At 30.2% G+C, this 24703-nt stretch overlaps 2 protein-coding genes across 2 annotated transcripts; both read right to left on the bottom strand.

The window, feature by feature from the left end:
- Positions 1-15736: 15736 nt before the first annotated feature.
- On the bottom strand, positions 15737-16432 carry LOC121174989 (secreted RxLR effector protein 161-like). Its single transcript, XM_041016137.1, has one exon. It carries the CDS (start codon positions 16430-16432, stop codon positions 15737-15739), a length of 696 nt encoding a protein of 231 aa, XP_040872071.1.
- A 5433-nt stretch (positions 16433-21865) lies between these two features.
- On the bottom strand, positions 21866-24502 carry LOC100818639 (transcription factor MYB51). Its single transcript, XM_003528148.5, has 3 exons — positions 24110-24502; positions 23486-23615; positions 21866-22997 (listed from the first exon to the last, which is right to left on the bottom strand). The coding sequence occupies exons 1-3, from the start codon at positions 24240-24242 to the stop codon at positions 22073-22075; spliced, it is 1188 nt and encodes a 395-aa protein (XP_003528196.1). The 5' UTR covers positions 24243-24502; the 3' UTR covers positions 21866-22072.
- Between the last annotated feature and the right edge of the window lie 201 nt (positions 24503-24703).

Below are 24703 nucleotides of genomic sequence, written 5' to 3'. Positions count from 1 at the left end.
TTTCTCCTTATCGTGGATTAGTTGCCTTCCGTTATCTTCAAGACAACCATCAAGGTAGTTAGATCAATGTATACTTGGTGAATGTTGGGGCAATTGCCCCCACTAACTTTTTCATTTTTCTTAATAAAATGTATACATATAATTATAAATTGCTGTTATAGTTTGAAATACAATATAAAAAATCAATTCATAATATGAGTCTTGCTCCCACAAATTCATGTATATAAGTATTGCTTTCACATCATAATATTTTTGGATTCGCCATTGAAAATAATAGTACAGATTTTGAACCATATATGATTGCCTGTTAATGCTCCACCAATGCGGCCTTGGTGGGGGTGAACCCTTCCTTTGCCAACCGACTAGGAGTCTTCAAGACGCACTTTGTTGGCCAACAGACATGGAGGGTACAAAATATATTGCTTAGAATGTTATCATGTTTAAATCAATATTTTAGATTCACAAATAAGACCATAACTATCCCTTATACATAATTAGTTATAATAGAAATTTTCACAATAGTTTCTAATCAATTTCTGTATAGATCGGTATTTATTCAAACATAATGTAATATAATATAAACCTTACAACTTTTGGTGTTTCGTCCTTGAATATTAACATACAGAATCTCGATTAAGATAAAAAAGATAAAAATATATTTGAGGTTTGTGTAAAATTTAAAAATATTAATTTTATTCACATACTATTTGTCATATGTAGATCTGGTCATAGCAAAATAAAACATATTTTTGCTAATTCTTAGTGATAACTCCCTTAGATAGTTCTTTAACACCACTAACAGGTTTAATTACTTTCTCTCTATCTTTTCAAGCACACTAAAAAATATTATAACCTATTGTTGCTTCATCTCCTCCTTAATTTCATTAGAAAGTGTGAGGAAATCACCTAGAAAGTGACAGAAAAATACTATTTTTAGGGAGTGCTAATCATCTTAAATTATTTAACTCATTTATAATCAAATTACACATAAATTTACTAACCACGTCAGATTATTGTGTGTGATAGAATTACCATTAAAAACCAACAAAAATATTTTTTACTTTTAGAAAGACCAAATTAATACGATAAAATTTATAAGAATAAAATTAATATTTTTTGAAATTTTACTATCTCCCAAACATATTTTACTCCAAAAATAATTTCTCGTTCCATTTGTTTCATATCACTCACTATAACATCTAACATTTGGGTATCATAAACATGCGTTGAATTCAAGTACATCTTAGGTCAAAGGGCAATCTTATCAACTTTAGCATTGGCAGCACAACATGAGTGAAAATTTAAATAAAATGTCTTGCTGGGAAAAATTGACCTAAATGGGTCACTTTTACAAACTATTTACTATACAAGGTCACTTCTTAAACTATTTACGTACGGGGTCTGTTTTTACACGCATTCCGCCACTGGCATTGGCGATACAAGTAAGCCGCCAGTGGCATTGGCGACATACCGGCTGACGTGGAGGGTGTTTTGCTATTGGCATTGGCGAAACAGCTGTTGGTTTCAGAAGCTAGGTGTAGGTGTGCAGGTGAGGGCAGCTAGGGTGCACTGTGCCAGCGCGCAGAAGGAGGCAGCTTTTCAGAGTGTGTAGCCATTGGAAGTGGCGAAACAACTTTGTCGCCATAACCAATGGCGAGATAAGCTCTACATGTCCCATTTTCCTCTATAAAAATGCTCTCCCGAATGAGCGTATAATATTATCACCTCTCCTTTCCATCTATAAAATTATCATTAGCTCTTCCCTGTGTTGTTTCGCTTGTGCCGATGGCGAAAAGTCTTCCCCTTAGTCGTTTCTTCACCTGATACCTTTTAATATTTGCTATGTTTAGGTACTGTAAGTTAGTTTGTATCCTATTATTTGTGTTACATGGTTAGTTAGTTTGTACGTTAATATTCTAAGTTATTATATTAATTTTAGGTATTGTAAGTTATTATTGGTTACGTTAGTTACTTTGTAGGTTAATATTAATTAGTTTTAGGTATTGTAAGTTATTATTGGTTATGTTAGTTACTTTGTAGGTTAATATTATTTGTTTTAGGTATTTTAAGTTATCATATTTATTTTAGGTATTCTAAGTTATTATTTAAATATATGGTACGTTAGTTAGTTTGTATGTTAATATTATTTGCTTTAGGTATTCTAAGTTATTATATTTGTTTTAGGTATTCTAAGTTATTATTCAAATATATGGTACCTTAGTTTGTATATATATTGTTTAAAATTTTCTTTGCATATTAATTTTTATTTGAATTTATTTGTATAATATATTTAATTTAATTTAATTTTTGTTAGTTGAATAATATATGTTGTTATTCAAATATATATATTCTATTATTTATTTAAATTTGTCTTTGGATGTATTTTAAATTATTTGTATAATATATTTAAATTTTGTTATTTATATAATATATCTTTTTATTCAAATATATATATATATATATATATATATATATATATATATATATATATATTTAAATTTGTGTTTGCTTGTATTTTAATTTATTTGTAGACTATATTTAAATTTTATTATTTGTATAATATATTTTGTGATTCAAATATATATATATATATATATATATATATATATATATATTTAGTTATTTGTATAATATTTTCTTTTGTATATATATTTAATTAAGATTTTATAAATATAGTTAATTTTTTTTATTTTATGTACAAATAATGTATAATTTTTTTGTCAATTTATTGTATTATATTTTATTTTGCAGTATCAATGACATCTTCCTCGTCATGTTCATCAAATATACAAATTAAGTCTAATCCAATTGATGGTGACGTTTTATGGATGCAAGATAAACATGTTTCAGAACATATTTGGAATGAGGAAGAAGATAGAAAATTACACATTAGACATCCAGAGGAAATTATTCCTCTACTTCGACAATCTGATTTTTACTAGATTATGAAGAAGAGATACTTAAAAATAAATGCGACATTAATTAGTGTCTTGATTTAAAGATGAAGGTCCGAAAAATATACTTTTCACATGAGATGTGGAGAGTGTACTATTACTCTTCAAGATGTCTCTGTTTTATTAGGTCTCCGTGTGGATTAGTCATCATTAATTGGTCCAACAAATTAAGTTGGTTGGCTCACTATTTTCCTCAGTTAAATAATCATGACGGTAACCTACAACAAGTAGAAAGGTTTACCGTGCATGGATCCTTAGATTCATTGGAGGTGTCTTATTTGTTGAGAAAGGCAGTAGCAAAGTTTCCCCAAGGTACCTGCAATTTTTACGTGACTTTAGAGAGTGTAGCACGTATGTATGGGAACCTGCCGTACTTGCTTATTTATATAAAGAGATATGAGTGCTACCGATTATAAAACTAAATCAATCGGAGGTATGTGCATCTTAATACAAATGTGGGCATGAGAATGATGCACAACTTTGGCTCCAAAGAGGACTCCTCCCCTAATAGAAAATAAATCACTCGGGCACAGGTTAGTCGTTTACAAAATTAGATTTCATTTAAAAATAATTAATAATGTAACGTATCGGCAATGATGATTTGGTAGTTTTTTTTTAAGTGACTGCGACGTGGAAATCAACATATCGGCAATGATGATTTGATAGTTTTTCGTCGCAAATTAGATATTATGAAACGACATGAGGTAAGAACATGTTAATGTATTGGTTAAATAATAAATAATATATCATATTTCACTGAAAATAAACAACTGTGTTGTTATATGCAGTTTCTATGGGAGCCTTACACAATAAATGTTATGTCAGTGTTGCCTCCAATTTCTTTAGTTGGAAGCGTAGTGTGGTGCGTGGTGGTGCCACTGATTTGTTTCCAAGTTATTGAGTGGCACCAACCCGATAGAGTATTGAGACAATTTGAAATGCAACAACCAATTCTAGGGTGTCCTTCGCAACCCTTGGATATTCATGACATAACACTGAAAGACAAGCATGATGAAAATTAGGGGCAACTGTTCGCCCCAATGATCAGTCAATGGAACAATCAAGCTGATTTTAGGGTCGACGGTTATCCTCGACAAGAGGGCTTATTGAGCTTTAACTCCGACTACATGGTCTACTATAGGCAAAAAACGAAGATGTTTGTTGACCCTATCGTCATATTCAATTGCAATCGCTTTTTGTTTGGCCATCCATGCTTTTCTGTACGAAACCTTATAGGCAAATTCACTATTTATCCTTTCTTGAATCAAAGAAACTTTTATTGATGGATCTTCTTTGATCGTGCCTGTTAATAAAATAAATAAATTTAAATAACAAATAATACAAAAGTAGGATAATATGAACATAAAAAACGTACCTACCACACAAGTGTCAATTAAATCTGAATCAAGCTTCTCGTGATCTTGTATCATACTCATATTCAGATATGTGTGTGGTCCACCTCATTGTGTCACTTTTCATGAATCAGTTTTTTTAGATAAAATTGCCCTCATATAAGAAAGGCAAGGAGACTCTTCGCTTTTATTCGGGCAACAAATGATATATTTGTGCGATTTGGTTTCAACAACTTTAAAACTTTGATGCACCTTCATAACATATTGTTTTAGGGCATTTTTTACCGCAACTTTACTATCAAAATCAATGCCAACATATAATTTTTGCCCAACATTAAAACTCGATGGCATCTCCAAACCGCAAATGTCCTCCTCATCAGGATGACTCCAATTGATATTGTTATAATGCAAAGCATCATTCCAAAATGGATTTTGAATTCCTTCTACACCTAATAGTTAAAAAAATTAAATTCATGTCAATATCACAATCGTATTTATTTAACATTAAATACAATTGTCATAAAATGATAAATGTGTTCACCCATTTATTTATTTAATAAAATATACCTTAGGTTGGGTAAACAATTGTAACTGGTTGAATCATGTCGGTCACTTCATCGTCAGTATCAGATATACCATCAACACTATCATCTTCATCTAAAGACTCTTCAACGTATGAGTTAGACACAACATAATCATCATCATCATCATCTTCATCATCATGTAAAATGTTTACATTTCTTGGCGGTTCCGACTCATTATTAGATAAATTATTTCCACATGATAGAAAAGAATTTGCAGAATGAAACATAGAACCACCAGCAACATCCTTTTCTATGTACAATTCTAGAACTGACATTTGTTCTTGTTGTTGGAAACTTTCGATCATAGTTTCAACATTTTCCTCATCACAAATTTGTAACGCAACATATTTTCCTGAAACTAAAAATCTACAACTTATAGCAGAAATAATTGAGTGAATAGACAATTTAGTCCCTGACATTGTACCCATTTTGCATATTAGTCCATAACTTAATGTTAAATTCAAAATAGTCCCTATCTTTGTATAAGTGTTGCAAAATAGTCTTTCCGTTAAATTCTAAAGTAACGCTGCTAGTGAGGTCAATTTTAGTGCCACATGGACCATCAACTTGTCTCCTGCTAATGCTTAACCCGCATGATTAGAGGTGAACAAATAGAACACAGTAACGATTCAAAATTTGAAAGAATAGTTTCGTTTAACTGCTAGGTTTCGATCGCAATTGGCTCTAATCGATATGCAATTTGTCTCATTGATCTTGTGTCCTGTCTCGTGGTTCAATTCAACTCATCGATAAAGTCAATGGTAATGAAGATTTCAATACATCAGGGGATTCTTGTTCAATGATCACAACAATATTTGGACTATCGATGGTTCCAATATTCGTATCCATCTTTTTTGACAGTAAATAAAAATTTGTCTCAGATTAATGACAGGTAACTTCTAAATTAGGTAATCAACATTAAACAATTGAAGTTACACTTTTACAATAATGACCAGTGTCCATTGGTGGCTTCTGGTGACTTCTAATCATATGACTTTTTTTTTTACTGATCTAATCATATGACATTGTGGGCCACTTTTATATATATATATATATATATATATATATATATATATATATATATATATATATATATATATATAAAGGACAAATATAAATATATAATAACCAGAAATACCTATTATAATTTATCAATTTTTTATGATCATTGATGATCACAATATTTTAAACTAGTGGAGTGCGCGTGCGATGCACGAGTCGGTATTTTACTGTAAGCGAAATAAATACTATTTGTCAGGATGTTGTTTGTATCATTAGACTGTAAGTGACATAAATAATATTTGTTAGGGTGTTGTTTGTGTAATTTTACTGTAAGTGACATAAATACTATTAGTCAGGGTGTTGTTTGTATATAACATAAAGATAATTTGTATCAAGAGTTGATTGTGTTGAAAACATTTTTAAATTGATTTAAATTATATAAAAGAAACATAGGAAATAAATTAAAAAATATTGTGGTTTTGCAAGAAAATTTTTATTTTAGATGTATTTTATTGTGAAGAGGGACTAAATTTTCATAATTAATAGACATATGAAAGTAATATTTTCATTGTAAAAGATAATTGACACTTTTAAAAAAATAACTTTTTTTGTAAAATAATTTTGTAGTGTTTGTTTTAAAAAACAATTTAGTGGGCATATGAAAGTAATATTTTCATTATAAAAGATAATTTACACTTATAAAAAAATAATGTTTTAGTCTTTGTTTTAAAAAATGTTTCAGTCTATAAAAATAATTTGTTGTTATGTTAAATAATTTTGTAATCTCTAGAAATAATATTATTTAAAAATAACCTTTTCTTATCCTAAATAAATTTTAATCTAATTCAGAAAAAAAAAATTATAATCATGTATAAAAAATAATGTTTTAGAAAAATTTTAGTTAAGTATATGATTACGGGACACAAAATTAATGCTCTTTGTAATTTAAAGTTAAAAAACTATTCTAGCAATTTGAATGTAAAAAAATATGCAGCTTAAATTAATTTAAACATATAGCATTTTAACAGTTAAAAATTGCTAAACTTAAATGCAATTTTGTTTTTTTAATTTTATTTAATCTAAAATTTGGTCTCTTTATTTTATAATTAAAACATTTGATTATTCTATTTTTAAAAATTCACAACTATGATCTCTTTATTTCAAAATATAAATATTTGGTTTTTATATCTTTAAAAATCCACAATTTTTGTTTAATCTTTAATTTTTTGTATATATTTTTTTTTTTACTCTGTGCTGTTGTTTTCCAAATGCAAGACGGGAATGAGAGAATCCATTGCTTATGTTACTATTGGCTTTCTTATTTAGTGAAGAAGGGTAATTTTGTAGGAAACGAAAATGCAAAACACAAAGGTTAGGAAAAAACAAAAAACTTTTCCCCGTAACTTTACAAAACTAAAATGTTCAATAATTAGAAGCAAAAATATTGAAAGGTCACAGCATGGTGAGATAAGTTTTTTTTTTTTTTTTTTTCAGATCAAGTAAATCTGAAAACAGATCATGGATATTACATGGTCTGTAAAACATAAGCACTGAGATAAGCAGCAAATAAATATGAGATGAGCATAGCAGAGAATGTGTAAGATGAGCAGAGTAGACAACAATATCCCTCCATCAACAATGTTCAGTTTACTAAAAAGAAATGGGAAAAAATAGATAAAAATGAAACCTTTAATAATTAAATGTTAATGTTAATAAATTGACAATGATTACGACAAAAATAAATAGAAAATTAAAGCTGATTTGAATAATATGGTACAATTGATAGTGTAATATTTGAAAAAAAACCTTTCCATTAATAGGTACTTGCCAATTAATTTTGTCCGATAAAAAATAATAAACTCTCCAATCTTTTTTTTCTCACTTCAATCCATGTGTAATTTTATTTATTATTTTTTTATTTTGCTAAGTGGTTACACCTTCCTCACATGTTGATGTTTTTTTCCCGTACCACCAAGCCACACACATCGCTTTCTAATTGTCGAATATAAAAATAGAGTGATGATGACCCCATTTTGATCGATGGAGAAATTTTTATGTTACTTTGTTTTGACAGTTTAAAGTTGTAATTTAATCATTATGATTTCCAGATAATGCATCTTATTGTTTACAATTTGCTAGAAAAACGTAAATTGAAAACATATTTTTTATATTAGTTACACTGAGTTATTTAATATTAGTAATTTTATTAATTTCACTTTCGCATGAAAATTTTTTTTCCATTAAAAGTATAATATGATCTTTTTGTTTTGATAATAATGAATTCTCTCTCCTCCATCTCTTTTGCCTCCGTCAAGATTTTCTTATCAATCAGCTTTAAATATTATATTGTCCATTTGGTAAAATTGATAGTGCAATATCTGAAAAGAAGTTGCATATAAAAATAGAGTGATGATGACCCCATTTTGATTGATGGAGAAATTTTTATGTTATTTTGTTTTGATATTTTAAAGTTGTAATTTAATCATTATGATTTCCAGGTAATGCATTTTATTGTTTACAATTTGCTGAAAAACGTAAATTGAAAACACATTTTTTATATTAGTTACACTGAGTTATTTAATATTAGTAATTTTATTCATTTCACTTTCGTATGAATTTTTTTTTTCATTAAAAGTATGATATGATCTTTTTGTTTTGATAATAACGAAGTTACAAAAATTGATACCACTATTATAAACCCGATTTATGAAGGAAAGACACATATAGTGAAGAGTATTTTGTTTATCACATTTTGTTCTTTCTCTATTTTAATTTATAGCAAATTCGTGATTTTGGAAGTAAAATGAGCTTGCAATCAGCTTTAAATATTATACTGCCAATTTAAAAATAAATAGAAAATTAAAGCTGATTTGAATAATATGGTAAAATTGATAGTGTAATATTTGGAAAAAAACCTTTCCATTAATAGGTACTTGCCAATTAATTTTGTCCAATAAAAAATAATAAACTCTCAAATCTTTCTTTTCTCACTTCAATCAGCTTTAAATATTATACTGCCAATTTAAAAATGAAACAAAAACGTTAGGAAAATTGAAAAACCCCTTTCCATTAATAGGTACTTACCAATTAATTTTTGCCAAAATATTTTGTTGGAGTATGAAAATGGTCATGATCTTCAAATTAATGAGACTATTCCGTTAGGATAGGAAGATGATGATATTATTATGTTACTTAGTGCAATATTTGGAAAAAAACCCTTCCATTGATAGGTACTTGCCAATTAATTTTGTCCAATAAAAAATAATAAATTCTCCAATCCTTCTTTTTTCATTTCAACCCACGTGTCTTACAATGTCATTTTTTTTAATTTTATTTATTTATTAATTTTTTTTTTGCTCAGTGCTCACACTTTCCTCACATGCTGAAGTTTTTTTTCCAGTACCACCAAGTTATACGTGTCACTTTCTAATTGTCGGATTTCACTGCACCATTTAATTCCCCTTAATTCCAGAACTTTCTCCTCTCTCCTCCATGTCTTTTGCCTCCGTCGAGATTCTCTTATCAATCAGCTTTAAATATTATATTGTCCATTTGGTAAAATTGATAGAGTAATATCTGAAAAAATCCTTTCCATTTATAGGTACTTGCCAATTAATTTTTGTCAATTAATTTTAAACATTCTGTTGGAGTATGAAAATGGTCATGATCTTCAAATTAATGAGACTTTCCGTTAGGATATGAAGATAATCCTAATATTATGTTACTTAACAATCAGTTTTAAATATATGTTGTCAATTTGGTAAAATTGATAGTGTAATATTTTAAAAAAACCTTTTCCATTAATAGGAACTCGCCAATTAATTTTTGGAAATGATTTTAAATATTCTATTGAAGTACGAAAATGGTCATGATTTTCAAATTAATGAGACTATTCGGTTAAGATATGAAGATAATCATAATATTATGTTACTTAATAATCAGCTTTAAAGATTATACTGCCAATTTAAAAATGAAACAAAAACATTAGGAAAATTGAAAAAAACCTTTTCATTAATAGGTACTTGCCAATTAATTTTTGCCAATCAATTTTAAATATTTTGTGGAGTATGAAAATGGTCATGATCTTCAAATTAATGAGAATATTACGTTAGGATATGAAGATAAGGATAATATTATGTTACTTAGTGTAATATTTGTTGTAAAAATGATAGGTATAATGTCTTCTTCAACCTTGGCTGCATACAACACTGATTCATGAAAAACAATCAACATGCAATGACAAACAAAAATGGAACCAAAACGAAAAGAAAAGTCAAACGGAATATAAAGAAAACAAATAAAGAAAACAAACTTGTAGATAGAGAAACAAAGAAAAGAATCCTGTTTGAGATAAAAATCAAAGGTTTTTGGAGTTAAAAATGGCAGCTTTAGTGTCTCATTCCACCTTCTCTACATACAATAACGATTCATAAAAAACAATTAACATGCAACGAGATAAACAAAAATGGAACTAAAACAAAAATAAGAGTCAAACGGAATATGAAGAGGAATGAAGACGAACGAAAATTGAAGTTGGAGAAACAAAGAAACAAAGAAAATAGAATATGAAGGAAGATGAATGGAGAGGAACGAAAAAGGAAGATGGAAAAACAAAAACAAAGAAAATGAACATGTAGACAGAGAAACAAAGGAGACAAATCTTTTGACATAAAAATCAGATAAAAATGGAAGCTTTTTGGAGTAAAAAATGGCAGCTTCAGTGTCTTCTTCCACCTTCTCTGCATACAATAGCAATTCATTAAAAACAATGAACAAACAGTGAGATAAACGAAAATGGAACCAAAACAAAAATAGAAATAAAACGGAATATGAATATGAAGAGGAATGAAGAGGAACGAAAATGGAAGATGGAGAGGATGTAAAAAATCAGCAACAACTCTAGCAAAAATGATAGAAGATAATTTAAAAAAAACAAAAAAGAATTAGAAGAGAAACAAAAAGAAATCAGCAACAACTCTTGTAGCAAAAATGGAAGAAGATAATTTTTTGAAAAAAGGAAATTACGAAAAAAATGACACATTTGTTCTTCAACACAAAACCTGTACTCATGTAGAAAACAAAATAAAGGCAGAACACCCCCAAAAATTAAAGCCTTTGTGTTTACGAACCTGAACCCATGAAGTTTTTGAGATAAAAATCGCAACTTTAATGTGTTTTTCCACCTTCTCTGCATACAACATGACAAAAGAACATAAAAAAAAATTTAAACTTTTGTATTGGGAGAAGTTAGAAAACAAAAATAAAGGCAGAACACCACGAAAAATTTAAGCTTTTGTGCCTACAAACCTGCATTTTAAAAAAACGAAAAAGAATTAGAAGAGAAACAAAAAGAAATCAACAACAACTCTTGTAGCAAAAATGGGAGAAGATAAATTTTTAAAAAAAGGAAATTACGAAAAAGATGACACATTTTTTGTTAAACACAGAACCTGTACTCATGTAGAAAATAAAATAAAGGCAGAACACCCCCAAAAATTAAAGCCTTTGTGTTTACGAACCTGAACCCATGAAGTTTTTGAGATAAAAATCGCAACGTTAATGTGTTTTTCCACCTTCTCTGCATAGAACATGCCAAAAGAACACAAAAAAATTTAAACTTTTGTATTGGGAGAAGTCAGAAAACAAAATAAAGGCAGAACAACACACAAAATTTAAGCTTTTGTGTTTACGAACCTGCATTTTTAAAAACGAAAAAGAATTAGAAGAGAAACAAAAAGAAATCAACAACAACTCTTGTAGCAAAAATGACAGGAAATAATTTTCTTTTAAAAAAACGAAAAAGAACAGTAACCTCAAGTCCTATTGTTGCAACCCTTGCATGGGCAAAGCGCCGTAACCTTCAACACCACCGTTAGCCTGTCCCCAAAATCAAACCACAAAAAATGAGACCACAAAAAATTAGGCAAAAAAAGGAGAAAAAATTGAAAAAAAAATGGAACTTTTATTCTTCAATACCTCTATTCTTTAGTAGCCTATCTCAACTCTTCCATGGGCAAAGTCTTGTAACTTTTAGCACCGTCGTTAGACTGTCCTAAAAATCAAAGCACAAAAAATTAGATAAAAAGGGAAAAAAATAAAATATTGACGTGAAACAAAATATGGACGGACGCAAAAGAATAAAGGAGGAGAAACAAAAACGGGATGGATGCAAAAGATTAAAGAAGGAGAAACAAAAGCGAAGAAGAAAAAAATGAGAAGTTGAGAAAGAGAAAAAAGGGAAAAGTGAATATTGATAGAGAAGAAAAAAGAAGAAGTTGAGGAAGAGAAACAGGGGGAAGAGTATCTGGATGGACGCAACATAAATAGAAGAGAGAGAAGAAAATTCTGGAATTAAAGAGAATTAAATGGTAAGGTGAAATCCGGTAATTAGAAAGTGACATGTGACTTTGTGGAAATAAGGAATTGCAACAACTGCCACAAAAAGAGGGAAGAGACCTTATAAAACACAAACCTTTGGTAAAGGATGAAGCCTTCACGGGCCAATGAGGAAAGAAGCATAAAAGAAGGTTTATTATTGACCAGGTGACAACACACATCAATGAGCAAAGAAGCATAAAAGAAGAATTAAATTATACATATATATTTAAATTATACTTATTATATATATATATTTATGTATTCAACTAATCAAATTGTATATTCTATTTTTAATTCTTTATGCAGATTGATTTGAAATAATTTCTTATTAATGCTGATTGATTATTTCCTCATATGGTTATAGTACTCAACGTGCTCGGAGAAGATGACTGTACCAAAAATATTTGTATAAAAAGTTTCCTTATTGAATAGAGTTACTGTTTTATAAAAAAAAGACAAAATGGAAAATTGATGGGTTTATTATTTAATTTTAAGAATAACTGCATTTTGTAACTCTTAGTCATGGGTTCAATATATAATAAGTGAAATAGTTCCAGCTATAGCATCGATAATCATGGCAAACAATTCAACACGTAACTGCATCGATAATCATGGCAAATAAATTTCAACACGTAACTGCATCGATAATCATGGCAAACAAATCAATATATAACTGCATTTTTTTTCTTTCATTATGGTTTCATTGGCGTTTCAGTTTTCCATTTTTAGTTTTGGATATATCATACTATACACTGTCCTTATACTTTTTATAATAAATAATAATACATTTTTATTAAAAGATATTATATATATATATATATATATATATATTAAAAATGATCATATAATATAGTAATGTTAATAAAAATAATAATAATATTTGAAATAAAAAAAGTGACATTTAATTTCTTAACAAATTTCCTTAGCAATCACATAACACGTTCTCACTAAAAAATATTCTCCTATTATTACTTGTCTGTTCAATTTTTTATTTTATTTTATAAAATGTCTGTTCAAAATTATTATCACCCTTTGAATGTGAAGCCAAAACTGGAGACCTCAATTTATGAAAGGAATTAAAGTGGTTAATCTGGAAACTTGATTGCAGTGCACGCGCCGGAGTGGCAGTAATAAATCTTGGTTCACTTAAACATGTTATGGAGCAGCCGCGTGGAAGGTAATATGGTACAGAGCATTTATTGTTCAATAATATAATAAAAAAAAGAAGACAGTGAAGGAGGACACGTGGACCCAAAGCATAAAAGAGGATCTTGCTTGAGCAAAGAACCAAGCATATAGACTTTACTTTATAATAGAAAGAGATGGACAATTGTTAACGGGACAAAGATTGGACAGTAAACAGGTGTTAACAGGACAGAAAAAAAGTAATTAGGATCTTATTTGTATAATTATATAGATTATATGATCATTGTGATCATCACATCCTTTTATTGGCGTTGTAATTATCTACATTGTATTTATAAAAGACAAGTGTGAGTTAATGAAGAATTTAAAAATATGACAAAGTTAATTAAGGATTTCAAAATTTGCAGCAGTCTTTTTTTTTAATTTATGAGATTTTTAATCTCCAAAAATTATAAGGAGGCAGTGATAACTAGGTAAGGGAATAACATGTAAGGAACATATTTAAATTTTATGAAAATTAAAAATAGATATTTTTTTTACAAAGACAAAATTTATACTTTGGTGATTTTATAAGTATGAAAAATATATTTTATTTATTTTTGAACAAGGATAAATAATCGCTTTTAATTTTAGTAAGATAAATCTATAATTTTTTTAAAATGTAAAAATTAATCTAAATCATTTAATTTATTTTATTATGATATTAATGATTTTGTAGTCCACCGGTGCATCAAAAGATATGATAGTTTCTGAATAAAAAAACTAAATTATAATTTTGATGTCTTAATTTTTTAAATATATGATTTTGATCTTTTTTATTTTAATTATAATATTTGGTTCTCTTAGTCTTATAAATTGATGATTTTGATCTTCTTGATAGATTATTAACAAATAATTATGATTAATTGAGTTATTAAGTTAATTATAAATTAATAAAAATAATTAATTATTAAAAAACTGAAGAAAAAATTATGAATCCTAATTTTCCACAACATTATTATTCCTCATTTTTTCCGAAAACACCTCTTCTACCTCCATTGTTGCATGTGACTCCACCATTTTATTAAATTTTTTTATTTAATTTATAATTAATTTCCTCCAATAATCATAATTATTAGTTAATAATCTATCAGGAGAAGTAAAAATATAAATTTATAAAATTAAAGACTAAATATTATAATTAAAAATCAATAAATCTAAAATTATGAATTTAAAAAATTAGAGGAGAGATATCAATTAAGAAAAAAAAAAGAGAAGAAGATATGATGGTTCATATTAAAATCGATCCATGTGTAGCCATCATATAAAGAAATATCTACACGTCCAACTTTCGTTTCCAACATTTTTCTTTTTTTTGCTGAAAAGAACAGCACAGAAGATAGTTTGAGCAATGTCGCAATGAGGAAACTAAAATGTCACTTTTTTTTTAATAAGATAGAGTGATAGACACACTAACATATCAAACAAATGTTTGGTATTTTAGGAACCTTAATAAAATACCAATAATCACCGAAAATATATTACGTTAGATTATCAAGAGGGGTTGTGAAAAATACTTGGATCCATGATAAACAACGGAATTGATTAGTCTGAGGAACGGTTGGTTTTGTGTTTTTCCTCAACCAAATCACCATTTTTCTTTTGGGACATTAGGTTTCTCATCAGATGTGGAGAAGAGAATATAATTAGTTCTCATTATTTCCTAACGGGCCAAACTGGTTTTTGCTTATCAAGCCCATATTAATTACTAATGATAGTTTAATAGGCTCACCAAATTAGATCACTTTTATTGAGCCCATAAATGTAAATAACTAATATAAATGATAAATATAATATGTAGCCTACACTAATTAATTAATTAGGAATTATAAAATTCCTAACAATTTCTCACTTGAACTTCATATTAACCTTAATCATTTATATTACAAAAGTCTTTAGGCGCACAACTGTATGTTATTTACTTTTAGACTTTCCTTAAACAATCTGGTCCATCTTATACAGTAACACATAACCATTGTAGTTTTTCTCACAATCCAACGTGATTGAGCCACAATGATCACCAATGTCACATATACTTGATGACATAGACCAAATATGGATAAGCGACATGAAAATAACATGCAATGTGATCTCATTCATGTTCATTTTCAACTAGTCCAAACTTTATTCTTTATAGAGATCAATCCAAACACAATATAAATATTACAAACAAAACAAGCTCAGAATGAAATGATAACCTTCAACTTTATTTTATAGAAAATCAATCTATACAAATATCTGAAAACCATAAGGCATATATAGAACATAATTGAGATTCTCACTAAACTAAGGTACTATAAGGAGTCACTCCCATATGAGCAGTGTGCTCATGAAAAACTTTAGGTACCAAACCTTTTGTAAGTGGGTCAGCTAGCATATCATTAGTCCTTAAATGTTCTATAGAAATCTGTCTATTCTGAACTCTTTCTTTAACAACCAAAAACTTGATGTCAATAAACTTTGATTTGGTTGCACTCCTATTATTGTTGGAGTAAAGAACTGTTGAGTTATTGTCACAATAAATCTTTAATGGTCTTTCAATGCCGTCAACCACACGTAAACCAGTGACAAAATTTCTCAACCATATCCCATGGTTGGATGCCTCAAAACAAACAATGAACTTTGCGGCCATGGTTGAAGAAGCTATGAGAGTCTGTTTAACAGACTTCCAAGAGATAGCTCCTCCAGCCAACATAAATATGTATCCAGATGTGGAGCGCTTGCTATCTTGGCATCCAGCAAAATCAGAGTCTGAGTATCCAATGATCTCCAAATTCTCAGACTTCTGATAAGTGAACATGTATCCTTTTGTTTTCTTTAGGTAACACATCACATGTTTTGCTGCTTTCCAATGCTGCATTCCAAGATTACTCAAATATCTGCCCAGAACTCCTACTACAAATGCTATATCGAGACGAGTGCAAACTTGAGCGTACATTAGACTTCCTACTGTTGATGCATAAGGAATCTTTTGCATTTCTATTCTTTCAAGGTCATTATTGGGGCATTATTTGAGACTAAATTTGTCTCCTTTAGCTATCAGGGTATCTCCTGGTTTACTATCTTTCATGCCAAATCTATCTAGGACCTTATCGATCTAACTCTCTTGTGACAACCTTAGGATACCTTGAGAGCGATCTCTTAGTATCTTGATTCCTAATACAAAAGAGGCTTCCTCAAGATCTTTCATCTAAAAAAATTTCGTCAGAAATTTCTTAGTCTCTTGTAAAAAGCTTATATCGTTGCTAGCAAATAGTATATCATCGACATATAACACCAAAAATGAGTATTTACTCCCACTAAACTTGTGGTATACACAATCATCAACTGCATTTGCCTCAAAACAATTTATATGATGCAACCAGAAAACTTTGTATCAGGTGACTCAAAGTCTATGGTGTGCAAACAAAATAAATTGTTTCTTCAATGTCACCATTTAAAAACACAGTCTTAACATCCATCTGATTTAGCTTTAAATCAAAATGAGCTACCAGTGCCGTTATTGTTCTAAAGAAATCCTTTGAAGATACTGGAGAAAAATGTTTCTTTATAGTCAATGCCTTCCTTTTGGGTAAATCCATTAGCGACTAGACGAGCCTTATATCTCTCGACATTGCCCTTTGAATCCCTTTTGGTTTTAAATATCCATTTGCAGCCAATAGGTTTCACACTTTCAGGCAATTCAACGAGATCCCAAACGTCATTGTCTTGCATAGATTTCATCTCATCCTTCATGGCATTGATCCAGTTTTGAGAGTTAGAGCTACGCATGGCTTGATAGAAGTTAATCGGATCATCCTCTGCTAAACCAATGTCATCCTCATGTTCTTGGAGAAAGATAATATAATCATCAGGGATTGCACTTCTCCTCTCTCTATCAGATCTCCTTAATGACATTTCTTGAGGTTGTTGAGGTTGCTGTATAGATATTTGAGGAAGAACCTCATCGTTGTCTTGTTCTTGAACAATGTCATCAACAATAGTTTGAACATTGTTTTCTATTACTGGAGTTGTTTCTTGTACAACAATAGGTATGAGGACTTGAGCATTATCAATAAAAGGTTCTTCCTCAAAGATAATTTTCCTTGTGTTCTCTTCCTTCCCAAACTCAACTTTCTCAAGAAATTTTGCATTTCCCGTTTCAAATATTGATCTTAAAGTGGGATCATAAAACTTATAGCCCCGAGAGCGTTCAGCAAAGCCAACAAAATAGCAGTTAATTGTTCTTGAATCCAACTTTCTTTCATGTGGCCTATAAGGCCGCACCTCAGCCGGACAACCCCAAATATGAAAATGCTTAATGCTTGGCTTTTTGCCAGTCCAAATTTCATAAGGGGTTTTATTAACTGCTTTAATTGGAACCCTATTAAGGATGTAAGCTGCAGTCTTTAAGGCTTCTCCCCAAAGTGACTTTGGCAAGGAAGAATGACTAACCATACTTCTCACCATATCCTTAAGAGTTCGGTTTCGTCGTTCTACAATACCATTCATGCTAGGTTTGCCTGGCATAGTGTATTGCGAAACAATTCCATACTCTTTGAGAAAAAGCACTAAAGGCCCTGGACATTGTTCTCCTGATCCATCATATCTACCATAGTACTCACCACCACAGTCAGATTTGATAACCTTAATTTTGTTTCCAAGTTGAAGTTTAACTTCAGCCTTGAAACTCTTAAAAACGTCTAGGGATTGAGACTTCTCATGTATCAAATAAAGGTAACCGTATCTAGAGTAGTCATCTATGAACAAGATAAAATGTTGTTGCCTATTCCAAGAAGGTGTTGGAAAAGGACCACAAATGTCAGTATGTACCAGTTCTAAGATGTTTTTAGCTCTTTCAGCACCTAATTTCCTTATGTTTGTTCGTTTTCCCTTTATGCATTCAACACAGACTTCAAAGTCTGATAAATATAAAGGTTCAAGAATTTCATCTGACACAAGTCTCTGAATTCTTTGTTTAGAGACATGACCTAAGCGTTTGTGCCATAAAGTGGCTGAATTCTCTTTTAATTTCCTTTTTGTACCACGTGAATTTGTTTGCAATAGGAACAATTAACATCCAACATATATAGATTATCAATTAAGGAACCGAAACCAATCAAATTCGAATTCTGAAAGAGACTAACTTTATTATTTCCAAATGAACAAGAAAACCAAATTTGTCCAAACTAGAAATAGAAATTAAATTCCGTCTAAAAGACGGTACAACAAAAGTCTCAAACAAATCCAAATAAAATCCAGTCTTTAACTGCAATCTAAAAGTTCCTATAGCCTCCACCGCAACTTTTTTGCCATCGCCAACAAATATGAAGCTTTCATCATCACTTGGTAGTCGATTCCACAAACAACCTTGCATGGTTACACTTATGTGAGTAGTAGCACCAGAATCTACCCATCAAGTATTTTTAGGTACAAAAGCTAAATTAACTTCAGAACAAACAAGAGCAAGAGATTTACCTTTCTTTACACGCCATGTGGCGTACTTGGGACACTCTTTCTTCATGTGTCCAGACTTCTTGTAGAAGTAGCAGGTAAATTCCTCATCCTTCTTTGGTTTCTTTTGTTGAGAAGACCCTTCACAGTAGCACCCTTAGTTTTCTTTCTTTTCTTATTCTGAGAGGTGGAGTTTAAATGAGCACTTTCAGATCTGTCTCTCTAGAGCCTCTCTTCCTCTTGCATACAATGAGATATAAGCTCATTAAGGGACCATTTGTCCTTCTGAGTGTTATAACTCACTTTGAATTGCCCAAAGTGTGCAGGAAGTGAGATCAAAACTATATGCTCAAGCAGGTCATCACCAAGCTCTAACTTAAGTGTTTTCAGTTTAGATGCCAAGTTAGACATTTCCATTATGTACTCCCTTATATTACTTTTGCCCTTATACTTCATGGAGATGAGTTTAGCCAAAAGGTTACTCGTCTCCGCCTTCTCATTTTTGGCAAAGTATTGTTCAATTTCATCAATAAATTTCTTTGCATTTTCACCCTGAGAAATAGAGCTCTGAAACGCTTCTGGAATAGAGTGTTTCATGATCATAATGCACATTCGATTGGAACAATCCCATTTCTCAATTTTTACCTCATTGGAGGCTTCCAGAGTGGAAGTGGATCGTTCCGTTCTCAGTGTCAAATCCAAATCCATACAGTCGAGAACAATTTCTACGGCTTTCTTCCAGACCTTAAAATTTGTCCCATTTAGCATAGAGATATTGTTCACTTGAGTAGATACATTTGCAGCACTAGCATCAGAAACTGAATAATAATAAAAATAAAAATAATTACATGCTCACAAATAAGCCAATAAGTTATATATAATATATATATATATATATATATATATATATATATATATATATATATATATATACATGCGCAAAATAGTTCACATAACAAACCTATCACAAGATACCCAACACAACATTAATTCATAGTCTTTGGACAAAGAAATTAATTTGTAATTGGTACTCTCAATGCAATGATCGAATATTGACAATAAATTCTGTCAAATCATAGTCTTTCTTTGGACCGACTATAATTCACATGAAAAATAATTTTGACACATTTATCATGACACAGGTACAAAATTATTTGGCCAAATTGTGTCTTCCTTTGGGCTGAGCACAATTCGCATAAATAATTTTATACTAATATCTATGCAATTTTAATTAAATTAATTTACGCAATATAGATTGCTTTGACAATATATTGTTTCAATCAACTCAATCAAAATTACTAGACATAAAAAAGGAATAATTTTGAGGGTTTGTAATTTCTAAATTTACACCAAAATATAATGGGAATCACCAATTAATACACATAATTCACAAATAAAAATAAGGAAAACAAAAATAAAATGCAAAAGCCAAATTGCATTTAACGATATGCAACAAGGGTTTTCTTATGATGATATAATAAAGCCAAAGATTATGTATATCATGTCATGACATGTATGGCATGGATTCATGGCATGCATAAGAAAACAAAACCAACAACCATAAAAAAAAAAATACGTGAACAAGAAACAAAAAAGGATGACTATTCTGGAGCGAGAAAAAAAATCGTTTTTCTCATGGAATCCGAACGCAAAACATGAATGCGCGTATGATGATTATTATATCGTGATCAAGAAAAAAAATTTCAAACTTACAATCATAATTATAATTGCAAAGATAAAATCCCAAAATAAAATTAGGGTTCATGTAACAAAATAATATAGGTATAACACAAACCAAATAACTTTAATTCCCAATAATTTAACAATAATGGTGGCTCTGATATCACTTGTTTGGTATTTTAGGGATCTTAATAAAATACCAATAATCATCGGAAACACATTACGTTAGATTATCAAGAAGGGTTGTGAAAAATATTTGGATCCACGATAAGCAACGAAATTGATGAGTCTGAGGAACGGTTGGTTTTGTGTTTTTCCTCAACCAAATCACCGTTTTCCTTTTGAGACTCTAGGTTTCTCGTTAGATGGGGAGAAAAGAATACAATTTCTTATTTGAGTGTATTGGGGACTACAACCTTGCTTTAGGTTTTAACCTGTTAGAGTTCCCATGATAATTCAATAGACTCACCAAATTATATCACTTTTATTGAGTCCATATATATAAATAACTAATATAAATGATAAATATAATATGTAGCTCAAACTAATTAATTAATTAAGAATTATAAAATTTCTAACAATAAACACTTCATTAAGAGTTATTATCTCACTATTTATCTTTTTTTTGTGTGGCTTTATTGTGTTTATTATATTTATATATTATTTTTCTATATGGTGTGGCATCAATCATTTTTGTATATTTATTATTTTTTTGGGTCCACCATTCTGTACAGAGACAATAATTTCAGAGATGTGAGGTCGCATTATTCACTGAGGTATAGTGGGTCCTAATTACATACAAGTCACTTTTATTTTATATTATAATTTTTTAACTCTTTTTGTCGTATCTGCTAGTTTTTGTTTTTGTTTTTTTTATCTTGTATAAAAATTTAGACTATATTATAAGTTTAGTCCCATTAATTTTTTATTTTCAATTTTGACTCTTTTTCTGCTAGTATAAAAACATATTTCTGCTAGTTTAACTCTTTTTCTTTTTCATGACTTTAATCTTAATATTTTAAAAATCTATAATTTTAATCTAATCCTTGTTGTGCATGCGTGTATTTCTTTTACTTTTTATATTTTAATTATTAAAATATTATTTAATTGTTAAATAATAACTTTCACCTTACCACTATACTACACATTATTAGTTAACCAAGTCTACCATGAGGTTAAACAATAAACGTTTGCAAACTTAAGAATTAAAATAAAATTACAAATTTACTAAAATCGTGAAAAAATAAGAACTAAAATGACATGAATGGAAGGAAACCAAAATTAAGTAAAAAATGTATAAAGAAAGAATATACTTTTCTTATTACAAAATAGACTGATGATACATAGACTCCTCTTTCAAACACCTCTATATAAACATCTCTATATACCAAACAGTCTTCATATATATTATTTCTTTTTAGATCGTTTCATGTTACACCATATCACTTGTAATACCTATATTTCTCTCTGATTAGTAGAGGGTGTCCACTAATTTTATTTTTTCCTACAGATACTGAATGTACTTCCTTATCTCATCATCACATGTTCCCAGGTCAGCATTCTCAAACAGGAAGCATGATGTGGAACTAGAAGACTCACCCAAGTTGATCTCAGAGACACTGCAGTCACCACCACCACCACTTGCAGCACAATTTCTGAAGGAAACATAGTTAGATGAAACACATTGCCAGTTATCTTCATTATCTTCTGAAAAGCATGAGGGTGTGGTCACTTGGTTGAACATTAGTGTAGGACTAGAAGGGGAGTCAATTATTTTTGATATGTGTGGTCCATCCTCAAAAGGGCTTAAAGCATTTAAACAACTTCCAACTTGATCACTGCCAACAAAGCTACTACCATCACTAGTAGCAATGCCACCTTTTTCACTGCTTTCCATCAGTTTTGAGAATACAGCTTTTACAGCTTCAAGGCCATAAACTTTATGAGGGAGTGAAGTAGCCATCTTGTTCAGTAACTTAGCAGAAGTTACTGAATGACTTGGTGAGGTCAAATTAGGCACAAGGGGGTCTCTAATATTGTCCTTTTGTGGCCCAATTCCACTTTTAACTACGCCTTCACTTTTGCTGTTCCCAGCAACAACAGGTTGGCATGATTTGATTGCTTCAAGGTACCCTGATGCCAGAATTTTACTAGCAACTTTGTTGAGTAGATGAGTTGAAGATGAGGTTGACTTTGATAATTTGTGCTGATGAGACTGGTTGGTGTTTGGTTCATGGCAATCAGTTTTCTCTAATGGAACCATGCACATGTCATTGGATTTTGATTCTGGGGAACTGTCAGAACTAATTGGTTTTGGACTTGAGGAATCCCCGGCATTCTTTTCAAACTGCTTTCTCAGATATGAGTTCCAATAGTTCTTGATTTCGTTATCAGTTCGCTTTGGTAAGTGCTTTGCAATACTTGACCACCTAGCAGGAAAAGAATAAGAAAGCAATTCAATGTATTAAAAATTTGTCCACCATTTTCATCTAGTAAGAACTTAACACTAATTGGAGAAGAAAATAAGCACGAAAAATAAAATAAACTTCTTCATAAGCTAACATTAATTTAGACATAAACTAATTTTGTAAAAGTTCTCTCATATTAACTTCCACAAAAGTTTATTTTTAACTTATGCATAAGTTAACTACACTTTATAGAAAACTTATTTTATTTTTCCTTCTTATTTTCTTCTTCTACAAGTGTTTACATGGAAACTTATTCATAAAGCTGCAGAGGTGCATTATAGTATTATCCATTGGAAAGACCAAAATATGATTGATGTGAAACTACAGTGTTATTCTAACAAAAATTTCTTAAATCATAAAAACCAAATTAAATGAAAAATTTCTGCAGGGTACCTAATTACAAACATTCATAATGCAAAACTTCTTCTACTAGCAGCTAGATCTTTCACCTGTTGCCAAGAACCGCCTGAAGTTTTATAATTGTCTGCTCTTCTTCTTGGCTTAATTTTCCTCTCTTAATGTCAGGTCTAAGGTAGTTAAACCATCTCAGCCTGCAACTCTTGCCACATCTTTGAAGACCTGCACAATACACAAGAACTCAAAAACTTACCCTCATTTTATTGTAATGGAAAATGTTATTCCCCACTTAATTACTAGTTAATTTAGCCATATCCAAGAGCAAAGCTACTCAAAGATGTTATAGCCAAACTAATTCCTAAGCAACTCTGTCTCTAACCTATAGCAATCAAAGGAAATGACCCATGATCCTAAACCCCCAATAAGAATATAAATAAGTAAATTATTTACCCAAATACATAATCTAAAACAACAACAATTTTTTGGTTACATAAAAAACAACAACAATAATATAACAATAGTCTTATCCTACTAAGATTCACCAAAAACTAGTCTTGTCCTGATCAAATAAAAAACTAATTTTGTCCTACTAAGTGAGATCCGCAAATGTATATCCTAGAAAGAGAGAATCAAATTAGACCAATGATGTACTACTTAAATTTGAACCATTCAAGACTAAGATAATATATGAAGGGTTTAATTAAAAAAAAATTGACCTGCTTTTTGTGGCAAGGTACGCCAGCTTCCTGTGCCATGTTTCTGAATGTAAGCAATGAGTTTCTGATCTTCTTGAACCGTCCATGCCCCTTTCCTCAATTCCTCATGACTACAGCAAGGACTCCTTCCCATTTTACAAAGCCATATTGTTGTGCCTAAGAAGGGTATTATGGCTCTCTATGTTGTTGGGGTTGAGGACTTGCCAAAACAATAGTGAAAAAAAAAGTGTAGTAATGATACTGTGTGCCTCGCTGAGAAAAAGGGTTTATGATTATTATACTATGTACTGTGATGGACAGACAAACTAATCAGGGGCATTGAAATTGTGGCTCTAGCTGCTGCAAGTGTTCAATAAGCCTCTTTGGCACGACCACTTTGAACATTGATGGCATGTGGGGGCGAAAATATGGCTGGACTTATAGAGATACTATTTCACTATGTGACAAACATAGTTAAAAAACCTGGTCCAATGGCATAAACGAGCTGGCTTGATTATTGGACTGATCATGCATCTGGTTTGGGATGACTCAGTCAAACCCAGCTACTGCTAGTTTGAGATAAACCCAACGATCCGAATCGGTTTGTAATTGTGT

Source organism: Glycine max, chromosome 6 (assembly GCF_000004515.6).
Source record: "Glycine max cultivar Williams 82 chromosome 6, Glycine_max_v4.0, whole genome shotgun sequence".
NCBI lineage: Eukaryota > Viridiplantae > Streptophyta > Magnoliopsida > Fabales > Fabaceae > Glycine > Glycine max.
Note: the sequence above shows the minus strand (reverse complement) of the source record. Positions and strands in the feature narration are given on the sequence as shown.

Coding starts and splice junctions, on each gene's coding strand:
- LOC121174989 (XM_041016137.1), bottom strand. CDS start 16,432: ATGCAAAAGATTCCTTATGCATCAACAGTAGGAAGTCTAATGTACGCT.
- LOC100818639 (XM_003528148.5), bottom strand. CDS start 24,242: ATGGGAAGGAGTCCTTGCTGTAGTCATGAGGAATTGAGGAAAGGGGCA. Junction 23,616..24,109: donor TACCTTGCCACAAAAAGCAG/GTCAATTTTTTT, acceptor TGTATTGTGCAG/GTCTTCAAAGATGTGGCAAG. Junction 22,998..23,485: donor CAGGCGGTTCTTGGCAACAG/GTGAAAGATCTA, acceptor TTTTCCTGCTAG/GTGGTCAAGTATTGCAAAGC.